We start from the raw sequence: 18029 nt of genomic DNA on the forward strand, positions 1-18029 counted from the left end.
TATACATTATACTGCAGATTTGACATACCTGGTCTACATACAATGATTCATTCATTCAGCTCATTGGAGTTACAAAACTCACCATCACAAAAACAAAAAAAACAAAAATAAACAAAAAACAACGCACTAATTTAAAATAATAAGTACATCTTTATTTATTTGCTTCACCAAAAACAACAACCAAAATTAAAAATTCAAGATTATACATTTTAAATGAAACATGAGTAACATTTCTGTGTACTTCCAGAAACCTTGACATTAATGTTGTTACATTGCTGATACAGTACTGTCATCCTACAGTTTTTTGGATTAATGAGGTGCAAACTACAACATATATAAAATACAAAATAACGAGAGGGTGCATTGATAGGTCTACCTTTTAAGGGTCATTAGTGCAGTTGAGATTTAATATTCTTGATCTCAGCCTGATAACCCAGGCCAAGCTGTCAAATAAGTACCTCACCTTTTACATTCAAGATGGAGAACTTACACAGGATTATAATAACATATACAAACATATTATATAAATATGTTTACATCACTGAAAAGAGAACAACGGTATATCATTTTTTTAAATTTACTCTTTTTTTATTTTACTATTATCAAGTTAATAAAGAACAACCTCATTCAGATTAAAAAAAAAATAGTTTAATCTTTGCATATCACTGAAAATGTGCATAATGTATTTCTTAATCCACCTTAATGTTAGATTTGCATTACCCTGCCCATCAGGTTCACAGTGGGGATGCCTGAAATGAAAGAAGCCTTGAGGTAATGGTACAAACTTCTATCTACAGGTTCTTTTCTATGCAAATCTAACAGATTCGTGTTACAGGTTAAGTAGGCAACTCACACTTTCTGATAGGACAGTGATCACATAAAATAATTACTTTTGGACCAAGGTGTTGCTCTATCAAAGAAAGGTAGCTGCATAACATGGGGGCACTGGCAGAACTAAGTGTTCATCGTTCTACAGAAAAATAATAAAATTTACAACAGCCATTAGGAGTTTTTTTAAAGAGGATTTTCCTCTTAAATATTTTGCGGCAGATTCAACTTGCCATACATGACTGAAATAATCTTACGTGTCCATATTTGATAAAATATGGTTTGTATGACCATTTGCAGCCAATCAAAAATTATCATATTAGTCTATTTGCAGAGCTTTGGGTAAAGCAAATATATAGTTGATGAACAATCTCCATGCCGTAATTGCATACACCCTCATTAAACTAGCTTTAGTAGTATTAAAAATACTCAGGTGACAAAATAAAGGGTCAACTCCACTCTAAACCAAGTTTTAATATCCTTTGTGCCTCTAAGTGACTCCAGGGTTGAGATGGCCCAATATGGCTTTTGTTTTAATTTCCTCCCACAAGGATATAATACAGGTCTTATATTCTCACTTCTAAATTTCCAACTATTTGTTCTACTTTATGTAGAATTGGAATGCATGACACTACCCTTTGGTTTTGCAATATGCGTGATAGCCGGACAATACTGTAAATTTGGATGATCATAAGTCACAAATAGACCCCCTGAGAGTCATAATGTTTTAACGCGATTGCTATAAACAAGGATTGAAATATTAGTTTGGGTGGAATTGACCTTTTAGAGCTCTGACTTCAGGTCAGATGTATCAGATGTAATAAGCAGATCCTACATTGCTCAGTTTCTTGGTCACGTGACTTAATGCCATCACTTTAGTGGCCTTTAATAGCTGCCTGCCGTGGGTACCAGCACAGCTTTGCCAATCCTGAACCAGAATAATGGAATCTGCTTACTACAACCTTTAGGAAAAAATATGAAGGCTTTTATATGCTTATTCACCTTCCCCAATGCCCAAAGTCTTACTCCTACTGCTATGTTCAGTCAATATAATGGAGAATAAATTAATTATGCAACAGAAAGAGTAGTCTGTGCCAGGTGTGCAAAACTGGGATTTCCAGTGCAGACATGTTGCCTCTAAGCCACAAGAAATATAAGACGTCAGTGGGTGGTTTAACCACCCATCATCTGCATACAACTATTTTATTTTTGAGTCTAGTGACTGTTAAACCAACAATTTTAACTGAATCCCCATCTGCACAGGTCAATGTTTGTGGATTTCTTTTATTCATATATAAAAACACTAATTTACTTGGTTCTAAAGGCAGGAGGTTTTTCGTTTTTCATCTTAATGCATTCTATCTCAGCTGTCCGGGACTCTCCCTCCTGATTGGCAGAGACACACAGCAGGCGCCATTGGCTCCCACTGCTGTCAGTCAAGTTAGTGAGGCAAATCAAAGTTAGCGAGCCACCGTATGAATGGAGACACAGAGCAGCGGCTTGGCTTGGGTGCCCTCACAGCAAGCTGCTTGCTGTGGGGGCACTGGGCAGGAGAGAGGGGCCAGCAGCACCAGAGATGGACCTGAGAAGAGGAAGATCTGGACTGCTCTTTGCAAAACCACTGTAGCGGGTAAGTATACCATGTTTGTTATTTTTTACCACCAAAAAACTGATATGGTAGTATCACTTTAAATATAATTTGCTGTGTTTATGCATAAATGATGCTTTGATATTTTGAGGTGGGAATTGCTATTTAAAAAGAAGTATGGCCAAAGCTTTTTTTTGCCATACTTGTCTTCAGGGCCACAGGAATGCACTTACTTTTGCTCTTTTGTGGTCCAGACTGATGCTGCAGCATGGAGGTGGGCAAGTAGGTTTGTTTTTTTCTATTCCCATACTTCTCCTTAAAAACACTTTTTATTAATATTTAAAAAATAGTTTCCATTTAGTAAAATTAAGCATTTAAGCTTTTCACATGTCACAGTCTCTCCTACTGTAATGTTAAAATGTTAACGTAAATCGTAAATCATTTTCTGTTCTATTATAAAATTAATTTGTCATGTCCTTTCAAAACTATGCTTTGAAACTCAAAATATACTTAATTTATGCATTAAACCCATATATTTGATACACCTGACCTTTACAAAAATACTCAAGTCCAAATCTGGCTAAACATAACAAAAATAATTATCGAAAGTAGAAACAAAATTCAATGTAATATAAACTGAATGTGAAAAGAATTCTGAAATGCAATGCATTCCATTGTACAATTGCTGGTGTGTCAATAAAACCTTCCTGATTTAAACAACAAGAAAAAGAAAAAAGCTCCAAACATATTAGTTTAAGTTGTCTAGGAGTCTGATTGACCCAGCGAGAATATAAAATATAATATTATATGTAATTATCAATGCCCACATTAGATTTCCTTTTCGATCAGTTCATGTTTGGCTCAAATTTGCATGTTCACATTCAGTAGACTATGTATTATCTCAATACGGGATTAGGTATTTTTAACATGGCAAGTTTCTTCTATTGGGGTCATCTAATTTGTTTACCGCTCTCTCTAGCCATCATGCACATCCATTGTGCTACATCCATATCTCTATATCCATATCATCTTATTATTTACAATTGGGTCTATTTTTGGCTGCACTTTTCCCATGTCTACTCAATCTAGACCCATCCTTACAGAACGCAAACAGTACTATCTCTATGACATAAACTACACACACTTTATTAAGCTCCACTTTTACGGATTCCAAATATCAGCACTGCCCCATTATTACACAAACTCCACCCACACAATCAAGATCCACCCTTACAAAATCCAAATATCATTATTGCCTCATTATTACATAACCACTTAATCAAACTCAATTCTTAAAGAGTGCAAACATAAGTACTGCCCTGCCAAAATGGTACAGGCATACCCCACTTTTAAGTACACAATGGGGTTTATTTACTAAAGCTGGAAAGTGCAAAATCAGGCTCACTTCTGCATAGAAACCAATGAGCTTCTAACCCCAGCTTGTTCAATTAACCTTTGGTAATAAAACCTGGAAGCACATTGTTTTCATTGCAGAAGTGAGCCTAATTTTGCACTTACCAGCCTTAGTAAATAAACCCCATTGTGTACTTAAAAGTGGGGTATGCCTGTATTGGAGTTATGGCCTCTTCAATCCTCTATAAAGAGCAGATTCAACTGATTGTCTCCCATACAAAAATACCTCTACAAATCATAGTGTTACCTTATATTAGCATATTGCAACTGCATAATGATCTACATATATATATATATATATATATATATATATATATATATATATATATATATATATATATATACACAAGACTATTTGTGCATACATACATAAAACTCTAAGTGAAAGATGTAAGATAGTGCAATGTATGATGGGTAATATATGCTGTTTCAATAAAAAATATATCAATGCTGAAACTCTATAAATTGCTTTTGACTTATATAACAATATAAGTGTCAGTTCTGTTTATAATTGTCATACTATATGGATAGTAAAAGTATATCATAGTTTATTTGCTCAATTACAAATATAATTTTCTTATCGGGAGAACACATCTATAGCCATACTAAAATATATATTCTGGGCCTTATTTTATGTCAATAAGATAGTGCTTGCTTATGTTTTATAGTACTTTATCTTATACAATAGAGCAATAGGGGTTGCAAATGGTACACACCAAGTCGAGTGTAAAATTAGCTATTAAGGCAAAAGTCAAGCAGTAGAAAAATAATAATATTTAGTGCACATATTGATTACAAATGATCATGTGATTCTCTGTTATAAATAAAGTTTTACATCCATTATTTTGCTCAGTTTCATTTAGCTTTTGCTGTTCTTGTTGTTCAATCAAACAAGGCATTGATAAAAGGGTCACCCCAGCCAGAACAGAGTGTTGGACCAGAACAGGGAAGGGTTTCAAACATGTTTTTTTTTTTTTTTAATATATATATATATTATTATATATATTATTCAATATTTATTATTAATTTTATGTGTTTTTATATGTGGTTACATCAGTTTATTTGTTTCAGTTCACATATGTTTAAAGCTAAACTCCAGGCAGATATAAAATATGCAAATTAATGTAGCTCAGCATTTGGCTATCTATATCCAGAACATTTTTTTTTTTTGGGATAAAGTAGGGAAGGCTTTTGAATTCCTGCCAAGTCTTACTGCCGTTGGAGGATCCATTGGAGAGATTTCTTCACTTCCCATGTGGTAAAAAGGTTGTCCCCAGGACAGGAAGTAAAGAGAAATCTCTCTAACAGCAACACAGCCTGAAGTGAAATTGCTTTTTAAAATTAAGTTGGGGAATTCTAGAACATTTGTAAGCTTTTTATTGTTGTCTTCCAGTCTGGCAAAACATTGTCTCCAAAACAGGAAGTGAGGGGACATTTTTCTGAAAGAGCCCTGATAGCTGTAATCCTGAGAACTGCTCTAATCATTCTACACAAAACTAAGAAAAAATAGTTTAGGCATTACATACATTTTACTGTATCAGTAAATTATTTTGTATGCATTTGAATTTTAATTGCACTGCAGTTCAAAAAGCATGCCACTGGAGAAAAGAGCAAAATGTAAGAAAGAGGAGCTCATCAGTCTGCTGCTTCTCCTTTCACTGTCCATTCACAGGCAGAGAGAGGAAAAAGACCTGCGTTACCTAAAAGAGAAGGGTTACATTTTTTTCCCGCCATCATACTTTCCTAGGTGGATGCAGCATCGGGCGCCTCTGCACTGAGAACTGGGTGATCGAACACCACCAATCGCTCAGGTCTGAAAGTTCCCTAAGCAGAGAGCTTTAGACTGTCAGTCACAGCTCTCTGCTCTTCTCCCTCCGTCAGTAACTGAAGCGCTGAGCTGTGGAGGGGCGGGGAGCGACCGCCTCAGGCTCTCATTGGCTTGCTGAGAGGCTGAGCGGGGTGTCAGTCCAGGCACCTGGTGGATCCAGACTTTCATTGTCAGGATGACACGGTGCCTGGACTGATATCTGTGACATCAGCAGAGAGCGGACTTCAGTGAAGCCGCAAGCTGTCACAGCTGGGTTCCCATAGTTAAGATGCCGGCATCGGAGAAAGAAGACAGAAGGTGAAACCAGCTTGATCGTGGGACAGGTGAGTGGCTGTTTTTTAAAAGTCAGTAGCTACAGTTTTTGTAGCTGTTGACTTTTATTTTTTTCACAGAATGGCTATGCTGTGTGACAGAGCTGTGTATATCTCAGGATTGGTAGGGCAGAAATAGAAATCCTTCAATAGGTAAGGCAGCTCCCTTGTATGTATTTCATCTGCGTGTTTAGTCGTTGGCATAGAGTTCATCTTTAATTCTTTAGCATACATTATCTACAAAATAAACTGACCAAAAATGCATGTACCTACTTCTTTTTACAATGCAGGTGCTGAAGTTGTTAAACATAAGACCTGTTCTATTTATTAGAATTACACTTATTTTCATGCGCTGCACATTATTACAGGGAGCGCTAATTAAGCCTGAATTCTGGCTTTTAATTGGCTGTCATGGGATTCCTGAGCACACTGTGCTATTAAAAAAGCATAATAAGACTAGGGAAGGAGAGGGGACCTCTATGATGCTGAGTGAAAAGGTTTCCAACAGGGTAACTATTTTTGTTCATCATGGGAAACACCTTTAACTAGAACAGAGTATTACAAGACAGGAACTTTCCTGGGTGCGTTTCACCTTGATGTTACAAAAGTACAAAGACAAGCATATACATTTTGGATTCTAAAGTAGCTCTTCTTATGATCTACTGCAGAACAGAGCATCTTCATTTTAAATCAATTTAAAACATGCGATATGATAGCATACCATAAGAGCAAGGCATTTACAATATTCTACTTTCTGTGTAATCATATCCAAGGTGAAAAGTAACAATGCCAATAAAATTATTTTATTACAATCAAAGTAGGCAAGGGTATTATATCAAGCTACAAATAGAACCCTTATAAACTATTAATTACTCAAAGGTCATACTAGTTGTTTTACATTAAATGCTCTTTGAGTTGGGAAAAAGTTTGACACTTTAAAAGTGCCCTGGAGTTGTAGAAGTGCTTAATGCATTTATTTATTGGTTTTCTGAATGTTGAGCGTTTTTTTTTTATTGAAAAAAATCATTCCTAATGTAAAACAAAATTTACAATGTTATATATACTCATTTATTTTTATGATGGTCAATTCTTAAAGGGTATGTCTACCCGAAACTGTTGTTTGAATTTTGTCTTTCATGGCAGCAGATACTTGCAACCCCAAGAAAACCCTGGTCCACCCCCCATCAAGTCATGAATAACAACGTTATTGATAGTTTTAATGCTACTCTGTGCTGCCTCACAATATGCTGGTCATGTGACAAAAGGCCTAGACATCTGGTTATTTGATCTCTGCTAAAGGGGAAGATCTACATTTAGAATGGCTAATCCTGCAATTCAGTAGAGATCACATGACTAAATGCCAAAGCATCTGGTGATGTAACTGCCACAGCAAGAAGCACAGAGCAATGTGTTACTCATGAAAAAGGTATTTTCCAGGCTCAGGAAGGCTGATATTATAGCTCCATGCCTGATGTAACACAATTAAGCTAGGACAAGTTTGGAATTTCCTGAAAAAGATTGCCACACCAGGGTCACTGGGAAGAATACGCTGGAGACTGAGTTAAAAAATCCTTTAGGCTTGGTTCACGCTGCCGTGACCTGGAAGTCACGCCACTTACAATGAGACTTTCCCAGAAGACTTCCTGGTGATTTGAGTTACTTTGAGGCACAAGTCTGATTGAAGTCACCTTGAAGTAGTACAGGAAAATTTTCTAAAGTCGGGGCAAATTAGTGCTATTTAAGACCGTTCTCATTGACTGACTAACATGGGATTTCACATGTTTTGCGACTTGGGGTCTCACAAGTTGGATCCCAAGTCGTGGCAGTGTGAACCGAGTCTTTGGTTTGTTCTCTTTTTCTTTTATTCTCAGATGTTTAAAGTGTTCAGGAGTTAGTGTTTAATTTCCCTGTTATATAAGGATTTGGGTTATATAAAACAGTAAATGATAAGTACAATTCAACCTGAGCATATGAAAAAAACATGATGGATATGATAGAGAAGACTGCATGTCGAAAAAATCAGCCGATCCAGGGATATAGGCCAGAAAAGTCAAGGCTTGCACACAACGTCAGCTGTCTATAACTCTGGATCTAACTATCAGTTTGACATGTTTTTTTATAACTCTGGATCTATCTATCAGTTTGACATGTTTTTCATTTTTCATCTTCTATTCGAGTTTATAAGTTATCTTTATGTATCTCAAACTTTTAGAAAATAACCAAAACCTAAAATGAAAATGTATGTTTTGGGTAGGGCTGGTAAAACCCCCAACCACTGGTTGGGGTTTTTACTCCTATGTGGAGCTTTACAGGGTGTCGCTGGCAGCACCCACTGCATACCTGCAATAGGCCAGGATTGAGTTCTGTATATTTTCCTATAAATAATACATTAGAGAACAGGTGACACAGTATTTCTGTGACCTTTTTCCTCTAGCAAATTCATCATAAGAATAGAGAACTTAGACAAGTGATAATAGTAGCTAAAGCAGAGCTCTCTGAACAGCTATGAAGACCTAACCCTGAAACACAAAATATGCACCTAAAGAGCCAAATATGTCACCGCTAATAAAAATTAGTACATAATTGTATATATTTAGATGCAAGCAGTGTAAGTACTGACTTGGTATCAGCTTCTTGCAACACACTGCACAGCATAGCTCAGTGGAATTAACAGAAGTCAGTTGTGTTGCAGTGCTTATGTGCTAATAAGGAGCATACTGATGAAAGGAGGGAGCCAAGTTACAGAGATGAGCCTATCAGTCTGCTGATCCCCCTTCACTGTCCAATCAGAGGATGGGTGAGGGACAAGACCTGTAATTGCTACCTATCTGCAGCAGATAATTCAGGTCTTCTCCCCTGCAAGACAGGGCTGTGTAAATCTTGGAAATAGATGGACTTTGGCAGCCAAGAGAGCTCCCTTTATGCATTATGCAATTCAACAGCATATTACGATCTTTGCTTGGCATTCGGCTTTAATGTTTTTAAATATATAGGGATTGTTAAAAAAAAATGTATATAAGAATGTTATTGGTAGCCCTTCTATATAAAGGTAAAATATTATTTAAGGTTATTAGGTTGCCAATAGCATTTAAAAAATATTAAGGAATTAAATGAAAAATACTATCATTGAACAGTACTGTCCTAAGAATGCGTAGTTCATGTCAAGTGAATTTAGTTTGACCTGAATTCATGAGATTACAGAAGTACATTTTGTTCAGCAGTGTGTGAAGACCATTGCCTGTCATTCATTAAAAAAAAAAAAAGAAAAGCAAGTTTTTCACTTTTTCGAACGGCAATACAAGCTGGTGTTAGAATATAGTTCTATTAAGAGAATATATTTATATTATGTACAGTATTAGGTATATACATTTATATTGAAAGCTTTCTTTAAAACATAAAAAAGCAACCAGAGCCGCACATTTTGTAAAGTGTACCAACAACACACAAGAAGCATAAATAAGACAAAAAATAAAAATGACAAAGAGTAACGTTAAATACAGAACAAATTGTACAATAGGTATTTTTTTTTTTCTTTAAATACAAAAATAAATAAAAATCATTACATATGTAGTTTCACATACCAGTTGTACAAACAATAAATTATTTTGCTTTTTTTTTAATTCAGTGCTGTATCTATAATTAAAGGAGGAAAACAAAAGTAAAGCACAGGCATAATTCTCTTTCCAAATACAAATGTACAAATACCCAAAGACGTAAAATGATCACTAGATCTGGCTCTTTTTGGTTAGTTCAGTTGGTGATCTTGTGTCTGTGGTATAGCTGTAGATAATCAGATCTGACAGATCTCGAGGGAAGAAGCTGTCAGATAGGTTATATATAAAATCTCACTGCTACTGTTTTTATCGAGATAAGTCAATGCTGGGACAATCTGCTTAGTGGTGCCTCCTTCCATTAGCCTAACAGGAACATTGGTGTGACTGTCAAATTTCTGTTTTTAGCTGATGTTGTGTCAGAAGACATTGTGAGATGGGCAGGTTGTACTTCTATGCCCACCTTTTCTCTGATGTCTATGGCCAGCTTAAAGTCCAAATGAGCTTCTTGTATCAATCTACTAATAAATAATTCCAGGTGCATCGGAAATAAAAGGTATACAAGGTCTTACAGTCTGTTTTTCAGAAAGTGGTCATAGCCTTTAGTAGAGTTCCAACATGCCCTCTACCGACTCACAGCTAGATCTATTCAGTTAGCAGGAAGGATGAGCTTTGCTGATTGCAGATCCATTGCAGGGGAGAGACCACTACTTCCATAGAGACAGCAAGGGGCCTTTTCTGCAGCAGGCTGGCAGGGGACAGGCTTTTCTACTCAAGCTGTGGTTGCTTTCTAAAAAAAATAAACTGTATAGCTTTGCTCACCTTTTGTTTTGATGCACCTTGAATGTGTATTAGCTGATACAAATGTAACGTTCAATTGAGCTTTAGGTGGCACTTTACTAGTGGCAAAACATTGCTTAGGCAGAGAAAGTATGTCTTTCTGACACAGACGTATCTAGTAATAAAGAGGTCATGCAACTTAAACAAATCAATTCTCATTTGCCTTCAACTTTTTTTGCATGTAATAGCACACCTGTTCCCTCTGACCACAGTGGAAGCATTATCAATCTTTTCATTACATTTGATTGGTAGACTTGCAATACAACAGCAGTAAAGATATACAAAGTGGTAACCCATGATAGCTGATCCTTTTATTAGTTTAACACAGTCACAGAAGAGAAAGATGATTCTAAATGGTTATTGTGGCTAATTTGCAAGTAACTTGGAACAGCTATTGGAGATTATAGTCACTAGGAATACTTGCACTGTGATACCATACTATATCTGTAGGTGGCAGTACAGGTGACAAGTAAAGTTGGGGCTTTCAAACCAAAACAGTAGCATGGTAAGCAGAGAAGAATGTTTTGTTTAAACTGAAGACTCTTATTTGAAGTGATTCTAATGTGTATACCAAAAGAAATCACAGAAAATATTAATTAGAAAAAAAAAATTCCCTCTACTCTCTTACAAAAGGAGATTTTCCTTACCATTTACAGTCCTTGGGTTACTAATTTACAGGAACTGTAGGCTGCAAAAAGTCTGAGCCCTTATCTGAAATCAACAGTGCTAAATGTAAGCGCTGCCTACGACTGCCTAGGTATATGTGGCAGCACCTCCTTTAATAACAAGCCTATTTTAACAAGGCTAATCTTATTTAAGAGCTTGGATTTCTCAAAGCCCTCAACATTCCTGTATACGTTAAGAAGCGGAGGGCTGTAAACACTATAGCAGACCCTCTTTGTAGAGTTAAAAGGAAGTGCCGCCTACAACTGCCTAGATACATTTGGCAGCGTCTCCTTCAAAAACAAGCCCATCTGAGCAAGGCTAATCTTATATAAGGGCTCAGATTTCTCCAAGCCCCCCAACATTACTGTATAAATTAAGGAGCTGAGGGCTGTAAACAATACACAGGCCCTCTGTGTAAGAGGAAAGAGTTTAACTTCTACCTAGAGAAATTTATTAAGCCTAGGTTTTTCTTTGTAGACCTCCTTTATTATACTCTATGTAGATATTTGTCCACCTATTTACTTTTTGTAATGCTATTATCACACAGATATCGCTTGGTATATGAATTGTTAAGCCTTATCTGTACATTAGTTAATGTTCTGTCTTTTTATAAGACTTTAGTAACTTTATCCCTCCGAGTCACTGAACAATGTCCTTGTGGCTCGGACACATTATACGTTGCAGGACACTGTATAGAGCCTTCACCTCCCATCACCAATCCCCTGTATTGATTTTTTTCAGTGTTTTCATGAAGAGAGTATCAGTTTTGCTCCAGGATTGTTAATGCTGCTTAGTGCATAATCAATACAGTTTAGATCAGGGAGGTATTTTAGTTTACAGAACTGTATTTGCTAATGATAATAAGGAAGCTGCTGTTTTCTATTCCTCAGCCAATGTGAATCTGACATTTAGACTTATTTAATAAGGCAGTTCAAAGAGCACATGCCGGAGCAGGTGCAGTAATCCATAGCGACCTAACTGCACTTCATTAGATGAGCGGTCAGAAAAAAAAGAATAACTTAAAAAGTTACTTATAGTTTTAGATTTATACAGTGGATCCAAACAATTAGTAGGAAAATGTGTCAGGATATCAGGATAATTTAGCTTTTTTTTCTTTAGATAGCATCCAGAAGGGATAGAACATTCTCTTCTGTTGTAGATTTAATGTGGGACAAAAAGTGAGGGTAAATCTCCCCAACAAGCACAGCAATAAAGTTCTTTGCTGAATGGAGAAGGGTTAGAGTCTTCATTGAGGTTTTAACTCATGACACCCAATGTTTTGGGGTATTACAAAGTATCAACTTGAGATGAAATTAGACTTTAAGTTGGGTATACACTAGAATTTTGAACGTAAATTTGTATTAAAATTATCAGTACAATCAAATGTCATTAGAAAGTAATTCAAGATTTTGCTTGCTTTTAACACTTGATTTTGGAATGAATGGACTTTACCGAAAGAAAACCATATACACTGTTAGAAATTCATACATTTGAGAAAAAAATTGTCATCACTGTGGTTGAAAACAAATGTTTGACCCCACTAATGATTACATAAAGCAACCAACATTGTTACAACATTCCTACAATGAAAAATGTTGAACTATTTGTTACTAGTGTATACCCAGCTTAAACTAACCCTTTCCTTACTTTATTCAAACTCCAAAAAAAAAAAGACAGGAGTCAGCAGAAGTTAATCAAATTAGATCAAGCTTAGGAGTTTCTTGTTCTAAAGGTATTTTTACAGTTCAACTCATTGAGTGTGTTTTTTTCAACAATGAAATACAATTGCTATGGATTACTGCATTTTGTGCTCTACCCTGTGCTTTTATTATTTCACTGAGCCAGTAAACTAAAATTATAGCAGTGTTTTACAATTACACACTAGAATGAGAGAAACCATTGGAGACCATCTGGGATATAGTCTGATGGACAGGGCAGAGCTGGGTATCAGGTGGATGTGGAGTTTTGATCCTCCATTAGATACATGTTGCATTGCACCATAACTCCCTCAGACCTGATGTTACTTAGAATGGTTTATGAAATCTTAAACCAGTTGGGAATGAATAAAGGTGGTTATAGACTGTCTAAGCATGGTCATGTTAGGAGCAGAGTCCCTGTGGATAACAGAAAAGGCTTGTGTCTCACTGAAAACGTTTATAGGGTATATTGTAATAAATGACAGTAAGTGTGTTCAAAATGTAATAGGCAGAGGGAGTCATTGGTGTCACCTCGATTGCTCTTGGCCCTAATGTGACCTGTTCAGTCTTGATTCCTTTCCCAGATGGGAGAAAGTGACAGCCATTTGTAAAGTCCACCCTCTAACCACTTTATACTCATCTCGCTTGCCGTTCCCTTTGTGGCCACCATGGTAAAATACCTCTGCTTTCAGGTATAGGGAACCATGTGGCCTTCACCCAGGATGCAGTGCCCAGGTCTAGCGGCCAGTTGCTCGGCCTAAGCACTGTCACATGACAGAGGGGACGGCATCACCACTTCTTCGAGCTCAAACATAAGCTGACTCCGGGTGTTTTGGTGATGGCTGTGATAAAGGAATGAGCAGTGAAAAAATGCTAGAGAGGTAAGTATAACGTGGTTGGGTTGGGCTTTATATAGACACTGTCACTTTGCCCTAACGTGACTCTTTTAATGTAAACTATACTGTAACACAAAGTCACTTTTAATTCATATTCCAGATAGAGTGATTTAATTTAAAAAACTATTGCAGTCAAGTGCCAGATGCCCTCAGTATGCCAAAGGATATTTATTGAATGGCATCTCACAACATAAAATATCCCAGGACATTTCTAACAAATAGTTAGAGTAGTGGCTTTTGCCCTAACATCACTCCACTAAAAGCCTTTTTGCAGAGATCACATCACCATCCTAAATTTCCCACATTTTTTATTTTATAATCTGGAAATTTGAAATATGAGTGACTTTATTTTACAGTTAGTAAGGCAGAAAAGAGCAAAAAGTAAAGTTCATTTAGCCTTGCCTAATGCTATGAGTATAGTAACTTTAACTTACTTGTAATTGTTATTAGTATCTTTTTTTTATAATGTGACTTAAATTTTAGGCTTACTGGCCCATGAAACTTCAACAAACCAGATTCTGACATATAAGTCACTTTTACTTGCAACTTAAATACTATTCTGGCATGACCAAAAGTTCTCATCTTGTTGAATGACAGCAGAATAAATTGTCATTATTTTTGACAGGACTGCATTCAGAATTATACTGGTAGTTTTTTTTGTGAAGACCATGAGGTTGATTTACTAAAGAAATAGTTTTACCCATCATATACAGTAAGATTCGGATGAAATACTTTTTTTTTTCACATTTCACTGAACCTAACTGGCTGTCTGAAGTCAACAAACTCCAATGTAAAAGTGGCTCCAATAGTTACCCTGTTGTTTCTGTTCTTAATTTGCTTTTAGTGTTATCAGGACAAATAATACACTGACAGTAATACATTCAAACTGGAATACAGCTATTTATAATTATAGGACATTCTCTTTTCAATAGTAATATGGAGCAGTCAATGCACCAGAGCAATCAATGGTTCTTTTGACCACACTAAACTGCTGAAATCTAATTGGTTGCTGTGATGCATTGTACACCAGTGCCATTTTACAACGTTGGGTTTAAAGTGGAACTATGGGCAAAATAAAAAATGATATAATGCAGTCTGTCACATTTTGTTCCCCATCATTCTGTAACATAGTTGCTTTGTCTGTTGGTCCTGCCTGTAGATCTGGTAGGTTTACACTTCCTGTAACAGGGTGACCATACCCTGTTCTGCAGTGAAATCGCACAGCAGTGCTGTCACAGCATGGGCCATATAGTAGCAGTCTTAGATGGACATGTGGTTTCAGATGGGCTTTAAAGCAGAACTACACCCTCCTATCCTTTTCAGCCAAGAAAGCTGCCATCTTATCTTCTGTTTGATCTGCAACTGCCATGATACTGCAAATGTGATCAGTTATGTCAGCAGACATTTGATGGTTTGACAGTTTGGTTGAAAACATAAGCAATTGTGAGAGTTAGCATGCCTGGCATACAGGGAATATAACTGTTTTTTGAAAAGGTTGATTCAATGGGTTTAATTCTGGTTTAGTTAACCACTTGCCACCCAAGCCAATTCTGGCATTTCTCTCCGACAATTGCGGTAAAATCTCGCAAACAGGGATGCCTGTCACCCAAAAAGAAGTTCTTGTACTTCTTTTGGGCAACAGGCGTCCTGCAATTCCGTTTACACGTTTTTACTGCGACTGTTGCCCGAAGAATCGCAGCAAAATCGTGCCGCGATCGGGGTGCCATTGAAATTGACAGGGATTGCAGGGGCATCCCGCGATTTGCTGCCCGCGATTCGGAATGCCAAGATGTCAACAGAGCCTAAAGCCCAGCTCCATCAAATACCTCCACAACCTTTGGAAGGTTTCGCTCAACCTGGACCGTATGCTGCTAGTCGGTGTATTTTTACATTGTGCCTTTTTCTACAACTGCTTGTGAGTAATTTCCTTTCATTATTTTATTCATTAAATATTTTTACCAAAAGATAAAGCACATGGCTGGTGCACCCCTTTCTTCCTTTTCTCCCATTCAATATCTTACGCGGAACTGAACCCTTCTGTTCTGTACAGCCAAGAAAACTGCCATCTTAGCCTCTGCTTGATCTGAAGTTGCTATGGTGCTTTCCATGTGATCAGTTATGAGTCAAGTCATTTGATGGATTGACAGTTCCATTGAGAGCACAAGCAAATGTGACAGTTATCATTCACTAAATACCTTGAATGTAACTATTTGGAGAAACCATTATATCGATGGGTTTAGTTCTGCTTTAAGCAGTTACAGCAACATTTTTTTTTTCTTTAAACCACATGAATAAAAATTGGCTGTTGTAATCACCCCCTGCTAGAGAAATATAGTTTTTCCCAACTGCAACTGACACTTTTGCTGGACATCTTGATCTGTTACAAGAAGAGAAAAAAAAAAAAACAGATCTACTTGCAGGAGCAACGGGTAATAAAAAACGCATTACCGGGGTACTCAGAAAATGAATAACTGTCGTATTGATGCTACTGACAGACTACATCATATATGTCATTTTTGATTTTACCCATAGATACATTTTAATCAAATAAGGCAATACAATGGTCATTGATGTGCACAGTTTAGCAACCAGATTGAATCAGAATAAAACAGATCAATTGCTAAACTGTTTCTGTTGTTGATTGCCCTTTGCACATCACTCTTTATCTATTAAATAAAAAAAAAAAGATATTCACTGACAATATATGTCTCCAAGTAGCTGATAGCACCTTATATTAGTTTTAAGCTCAGTACATGAAGAAATATATTACACGGGGAAACTGCTTTGTTTTCATGGAGACTTTGTTTCTATTGATTGTACAGCCTTTTTTATATAGAATCAGGCAGCTGTTGACTGTGACCAGCAAGCCCCGTTCATAATACAATAACCTATAACAATATAGGACTGTCTTTTGATAAAGGTATATAAGATTACCTCTACAAATTATATACACTACCTTGAGCACCTGAGCTCTCAAAGTATTTTTTCTTTTTTTATTTCCTCTAGCCATATTTACACAGAAAAATAACCTTTTGAAATAATAAAAAAATAATGTGTCCAGACAGAGAGAATGTCATATTGCCTAACACTTGTTTGATCGCTTCTGTTTTGGAAATTAAAACATCGATGCCCTTTACATTTTTTTTTTTCTAAACTAAAACCGATGCCTGTACCTTTCATTAGGATTGGTTGTTACAATTTGTAAACAAATGTCTAAAGATAACACAAGCTGGTTGGTAAAAACTCAAAAAAACAGAAGGGTAAAAACAAAAACATTGGGCTAATGAAGAGCAGCAAGCTCTGTTTTTCCAGTAAAAACCCGCAGCTGTTTCCTGAAACAAATGGCAATAGTTAACTCAGCTACAGATCTACTTTGGTCAATCACTCTGCTTAACAGAAGAAGCAAGTGACATGTAAAGTGACACACCGATTGACACTTATTTACAAAACACCACAAATATAACCTACATGCCATCCAAAAGTATAAGTTAGCAGATGTTCTTGAAGGCTTTCTTCTCTAGAGGTAGGTGATGTCGATGTGACATGAACAAAACCTGTTTCCATACCATCACCTACTTGCTGAGGTTCCGCGTGATGTTCTACGCTGACTTTCAAGGTTTGATGGACAGCCCGAGTATATTGTCTTAAAGGATATCTCCCTTTGAGGCCCGTATTCCATAGAGCCCTTACGTTGTTTCGGGACAGCTCATACAAAACCTTAACTAAACCTTAACATCTGTCTTGCTAGATCTACTTATACACAGTAGTTAGAACTGTGTCATTGAAGACAAAGTTTATCCTTTGGTTAACACTTCTTGAGTAAGCATTGCTTAAATGCCGATGGTCTTTGAGAAAGTAGACAACCTTTTGCCAGCTTTCCTTGTCCATCTTGGCACTGGACAGTTCTGGTGTGCCAGCCCGTGTCACATGTTCTAGAGCAGGATAGCCATGGGCCAGTCACCCACTGTGGTTGGTTACTCTGGGGAACAACATTATTGTTTATGGTGTTTGTGGTGGTACTTTGTTTAGCTGGTACAAAAAAGCTGTAACGTACATCTATCGGTTTACTGACATCAGTGGCTAGAATCTGTACGATGAGCACCTCCTTGGTGGCTGAATGGCCCATACTATGGAAGGAGTCCTCAGCGTGGCTCCAACCACTGTAGTTCATGGCAAAACCATTAGTTTCCATGATGGTCTCAGAAGTAGAGATCATGTATTTTCCATTGATGATATACTCTCCTGTCTTCTTTTTTAATGCCATGTAAGCTGTAAACTTGGTTTGATCTTTGGCCTTGTATTGTTTCACTTTGATGTGGGTAGCTCCCTCTGGGATCTTTACAATATCCGTGTAGCCTTTGCTGTAAAATAAGAGAAGAGATCATTATGAGCTTGCCTTTGGATTATATAG

At 36.8% G+C, this 18029-nt stretch overlaps 1 protein-coding gene across 1 annotated transcript in view; it reads right to left on the reverse strand.

Annotated features, from left to right (window-relative positions):
* Window positions 1-130: 130 nt before the first annotated feature.
* Window positions 131-18029, reverse strand: part of ADAMTS5 (ADAM metallopeptidase with thrombospondin type 1 motif 5) — a 181238-nt gene continuing 163339 nt past the window's right edge. Inside the window, exon 8 of the mRNA XM_073617089.1 lies at window positions 131-17979. Within this exon, the coding sequence (XP_073473190.1) occupies window positions 17424-17979 (556 nt within the window). The 3' untranslated portion in view covers window positions 131-17423. The remainder of the gene's footprint in view (window positions 17980-18029) is intronic.

This window comes from Aquarana catesbeiana, linkage group LG02, assembly GCF_042186555.1.
Source record: "Aquarana catesbeiana isolate 2022-GZ linkage group LG02, ASM4218655v1, whole genome shotgun sequence".
Classification (NCBI taxonomy): domain Eukaryota; kingdom Metazoa; phylum Chordata; class Amphibia; order Anura; family Ranidae; genus Aquarana; species Aquarana catesbeiana.